Source organism: Crocodylus porosus, unplaced genomic scaffold (genome assembly GCF_001723895.1).
Source record: "Crocodylus porosus isolate Cpor-Errol unplaced genomic scaffold, CroPor_comp1, whole genome shotgun sequence".
NCBI classification, from domain to species: domain Eukaryota; kingdom Metazoa; phylum Chordata; order Crocodylia; family Crocodylidae; genus Crocodylus; species Crocodylus porosus.
In genome coordinates, this window is record NW_017728907.1 from 16,812,510 (window position 1) to 16,818,043 (window position 5,534).

Consider the following 5,534-nt stretch of genomic DNA (forward strand, 5'->3'; position numbering starts at 1 on the left):
AGCGCAGGTCAGTTCACTGCTGCTGCTGCACACATTTCCAGAGGATGCATGGGGGGCATGCAACCCCCAGATTTGTATGCAGGGTGAGGGCAGGCTTTCCACTGCAGGCTTGGGGCAGTGCCAGTCTCTTCCTGGCAGAGGGCTGGGGCTGCGCCCAGGGTGGGTGGTAGGGGTGTGCGGGGCGGGTAGGGGAAGTGGGATGAATCCAGACTGCACTCAGGGGGAGCTACAGCCACCCCAAAATTCAACATAGCTCTCCTGTAGCCTGCCTCCCCCCAGTGCCACTGCCCACCCCACCCTGAGCACAGCCCCGGCCAAGCCCTCTGCCAGAAAGAGGCCGGTGTAGCTCCTGTCCCTGAGCCCACAGTGGGTAGCCTCCCCTTGCCCCGTGCACAAATGTGGTAGGCACATGCCCCCCATGCCTCCCAAGGGTGCATGCAGCAGTGACCCCAAAACCCTCTGGACAAGCCACCTGCACCTCTGTCCCATGCCCTGCTTCAGCTGGGCAGCACTTTCCCCTGCCCCAGCCCCACTCCCTTCCTCACTGTGGGGGCCTCAGTCTGCCCCCTAAACCCCTTCTCCCCCCACATTCCTTCCCCCCCTCGACTTACTGGCAGGAGGCTGCTCTCTAAGCTGTCGGACTGCATTCCTGCCTGCCTACATGCTATGGCTGTGCACATGCATGCAGCATTTATTGGTGACATTATCAGCTACACTGGCCAAAAAAAGCCAATTGCCAGTAATGTCAATTTCCTTTTATCAGTGCCAATATGATATGGACCAATACATTGGTGCACCTCTACTTGGTTTGCCTCCGTATTAAAAACATGGCAAAAAATGGAGGATGTTGGTTATCCAGAAGGCTAAGAGATCCAGACTCTGGGAGTAACTTTGGGTATATCTTCACTACACAATGCAGTGCTGTGTAGAACTGTATATGAGCTAACTTGGACACCAAAGGTAGTGTAGTTACATTAGTTTGACACTCTGTGTGACCTAATATTTCCTACTTCATATGATGGACTTCCACACTAACTCAGCTTTACTGCTGCATGGCACTGCATTGTGCAGGGTAGATATATTTTTCCTTCCAGAAATAGTATTTGAAAACACCCACCCAGTAAACCCGTTCCATGTAAACCTCCTACCTACCTGTGTTAGGCTATGCCTACACTGTAAACAAACAATGCCTGACAATGGTAACCTCCACCACACTGCCCTCTTCTGGACAGAAAGTACTGTACCAACTTCTGTGTAATGCCATGGGTGGGTTAGCATGGGGTAGTCATTCACCATGAATTGCTGCATAGATGCAACTATACCAGAGGTTCCCAAAATGTGGTACATATATCCCTGGGGTACGCAAGGCATCTCTGGGAGGTACGCAGGAGAAATTATGCAATGGCAGACTTAATTTTGCATTATAATAATAATTGGCATTTAAGGGGCTAAAATATAAAATGTGTGTTGGTAGGTGTACATGGGCAGCTGGTAAATCTGGAAGGGAGTATGCAATAAGAAAAAGATTGGGAACCTCTGAGTTAATACTACTTTCAGTTAGGAGGTAGCCTGAGCATAGCTGCATGGCATGCTCAAAGGGGATGATGCCAGGTACAATAAGTTTGCTATGTCAACCGGCCCTTAGAGTTTTATTATAGTACCCATCACTATAATAGGTAAGCATCATGGGCAGATCCAGGATTTTATAAAGGGGGGTGCAGGAACTGGTGCTGCAGGGGTAGCTGCAGCTATTCCACTCAACTCTCCTCCTCTCCCCCTGTCCCCTCCACAGGATGGGCAGACTATGCTGTAGGAACAAAAACCAGGGTCTTTTTTTAAGTCCCTGATTCAGGTAAGAAGTTACCCGCTACTATTAGTTCTCTCTCCCTTCTCCATATGCAGTGGGCATGTCTACATGTTCATTAACGTGCTGTAATTATGGCACATAAAGTTTAGTACATGTAAGAACAGGTACTAACTTAATGAACCGTAATTGGCACTACAGGTCAGTAATGCCAGCACACATTTTTAAGGTAATGCTAATGCACAGTAGACTAATTCTACTGCACATTAACACGGTTTCTGCCTGCTGTGCTAATGTGCGGTAGAATTAGTCTACTGCTCATTTAGCATCTCATGTAGACACACACCTATAGTGCATTTGTCCTCCTCTCGTCACATTTGCCCCATCCTGTGTCCTCCTCCACCTGCCACTACTACTGTCTCCAGCTGCCCTAGGGGTGACAGGGAGCATTGGGGCTGTTTCTGTTCTGCTTCTACTGGGCTGCCAAGGGAACTAAGCTAATCTGGGGACAATGGCAGCAGCAACAGGGGCAGGGTGAGTTCCTCTTCCCTGAACCTGCTCCTGGACTGGCAGGGAGCACCCAGGGACCAGGCAGGGAGGGGGAACCTGCCTGCTGCCACTGTTCCAGGCTGAGCCTGCTCCCCATGCAGCCTGTCTAGAGTTGGGAAGGAGAGGCTTTGGAACTCTCATGCCACAGGGGCAGCCAGAGACAGCAGGGACAGTGGCGGTGAGGGATGGGAAGAGGATGTGCTGCTGAGCAGGGAGGGGAAGGGATGGGGGGATTCTTAACTGATTTGGGACTTTAAAAAGTCCCCAGCTGCTGCTTCCACAGCATTGTGGGGGGGGGGGGGGCAACCTCACCCATGCACCCTGCTTTTGCATCTGCCCCTGATGAGCACATTCCATATAAAATCAGTAGCATAAACCAGAGGCTCTCTCTTTCCTGAGAACAGACTTCTGCTTGGGGTAGGTTATCTGGTGGGGATGTTGAGAGCAAAAGGAGCATTTGAACTGTGAGCATCATTTACAGTGGGATTTTTCTCAGAAAAGGTGGCTTTGCAGTGCAACAGTGATCTCCAGTTCAAATGCCTCCACTGATCCCAGCTGTGTGAATATTGCACACAGGGAGAAAATAGCCAGTTTCCAAACCATCTACGGCTTTTTGATGAACATTGACACTTTGAACTCTATCCAGAAGCTGACAGGTAGCCAGGGCAGATTTTGGCATATTGATGCCCCGTGCTGTCTGCATAATTGGCTGCTTAATACACTGACCATCACATTCTGTAATGTTCAGATAGTCCCATAATCTTGCCCAGTGTGGCATACACTCCAGTCAACTGGTCTTAAGTGACAGAAATGCAGATTAGCTGTAGTAGAGCCTACATCTAAATTAAACAGTTGCAAGTGCAGCTGAAGAGAAAAGAAAACAAAAATGTTGGCCGAAGTAGCATCTGTGAGCAGCCCTAGATCCACAAGACACCTTAATGCAGCATCATTCTATCAACATTACTTCAGTCTTGTCTGACTGAGTCTCAGCCAGATAGCTCTCCTGCCAATTTTTTTGTGGACAGAATCAGATGTAATAGTTTATAGAGCAGAGTGTCATCAACATCTTGAAAACAGCTTTTCTCATGTCCCTTCTCTAATGCTCCCAGTGGTCTCTTCTGCGGTAAACAGAAAGGCAACCAAGTAGATCTCTTCAGAATTGTGAGTGTTTTGGAGGCAGACTAATGCCTGTGCAGAACTAACCTCTGGAGTTGCACACAAAAAGGAGCCAAGCCACTCAAATAACTCTATCTACTTTAGTCACACCTTGTGATCAGTGGTGACACAAAGTCTACAAACAGATCCAGAAGAATGAGTGTATCATTTAATCATCTGCTGCCTTGTGGAGAGGGATAATTAATCAGCATATTCAGTATCGTTTTGTCCCTTCATTTGGCTTAAATCCTGACTAAGGAAATCGTCAGACCCAAGAAATTAAGTGTCCCCTTTATTCCTGATTAATGACTTTAATAATGACCTTTTCCAACATGGGAAATTAAATACAGGTCAGTAATAAGCAATATTGCTAGCATTCATGTGGCATGGTTTGTACACTAACTGACATCCTCAGTTTAGACTATAGACCCTAGCATTCCTTCAAGTGCAGCACTTAACCTTACCAAACTTTACTTATGTTCTTACTGAAGTATAAATAATGGAAGCAGTTATTAGTTCTCATAATATTTCTGTAGTTTTTTGTATTAACCGTTATTTGTCAAATATTATTGAAACTCAAGTTCAGGGATTGCAGCTGAAAAACTTTTTCTGAACACTCACTTCCAGAATATCTTAAGCAAAATATCTAAAGGGTTGGTATTGTATTTTAGAAAGGCATGAAATGTAGACTTTAGTAAATCTGAGAATGTGTTTTTTCCAGTTTGTTATCAGCAGCCGTAGTAGATTTCCACTGAATCTTTATCTCTTCCTCTCTTAAAGTGTTAGCTATAGTTATGGCTTGATACCACAAAGGTAGGCACTATATTAACATGTAGAAAAAAGGGTACAAGTTTATTTTCCTGGCACAGTACAGTATATGAACTGTGACTAGCTGGTTCTTATTATAACTTGGAAACCCTTTCACTTCTGGTAATCATGTCTGCAGTCATATATAATGTCTTCCTAGTAGAGCAAAAATCAGCAACAGTCAAGAAACACAAACCATCTAAAAAATACCACAGTTCTTCTAGGTTTTTTTTCACTTTCACTGAATTCCATTTTGACAGGCTTTGCCAGATTTCCTTTCTCAGCCTCCAGGTATAGAAGGATAAGTACATCAGCTTGTTAAAGTCCTCTTATCACAGTGCTTTGCTTGGGATTTCTTTGGACGTGTTCCGACTTTTATTTCATCTTTTGAGATACAGGTTAGAGAGCTGTTTTCCTAGAGAATGGTTTTGAGTTAATGTGAATACTGGCTGTTTGGAATAAATTCAGCAGATGATAAATCCACTAATAGCGCAAGTGGAAATGTTCTCTATGTTTAAAGTAGTTCTCTGTGTTTTATTGTAGACCTCAAAGGAAGACCTTTTACAAGCTGATTTTGAAGGGGCTTTAAAATTCTTCAGAGTTCAATTGCCCAAGAGATACAGGGCAGAAGAAAACGCCAGACGACTGATGGAACAGGCCTGCAATATTAAGGTAGGAGTGATCCTCATTATCTCTAGTTTACCTAGAGTGAGTACAGGGAAAGAGAGGCTGAAGAGTGGCAGCAGAACATGGCATTCGAAGTGAAATCCCTATTTTGCTTGCATTTACATAAACTTTTTCCTCCCTCAGAACCTACTTAAATCAAATAACTAATTAACATGGGAAAACTGATTTTTTATTGAGAAAAGCAAGACCATCAGTGTCTTCTCATTAATTAGTTAATTAGCTGATTAGTAAATAGTCAAAAGACTAAAAAGATCATCTCAAATAATCTTATATTCAGCTGTTAGTTTGGGCTACCAGGTGTGCTGCCTTTGCGATTCATCTGTAAGATACTGCTTTATAATGTAAATTTTTTGGACTAGAAGACAATTTCTCTTGCAGTTTACTCTAACCAAGACAATGAGCGTTTATTCAAATTGCCTACCAGGGGACTTTCTTATACTACTTCACTAAATCTGCTAGGGAAAATACAAGAGGGCATAGTGCTGGGATTTTAAACATCTTTTCATTCTGGAATTTTTCTGTTAGGGGCTAA

At 44.5% G+C, this 5,534-nt stretch overlaps 1 protein-coding gene across 4 annotated transcripts in view; it reads left to right on the forward strand.

The window, feature by feature from the left end:
- The window catches only part of RABGAP1L (RAB GTPase activating protein 1 like), a 462,175-nt gene that overhangs the window by 362,084 nt on the left and 94,557 nt on the right, over positions 1 to 5,534 (forward strand). For all 4 annotated transcript variants that reach the window (XM_019530871.1, XM_019530872.1, XM_019530870.1 and 1 more), the window contains one exon: positions 4,859 to 4,987. In XM_019530871.1, the coding sequence (XP_019386416.1) occupies positions 4,859 to 4,987 (129 nt within the window). The remainder of the gene's footprint in view (positions 1 to 4,858; positions 4,988 to 5,534) is intronic.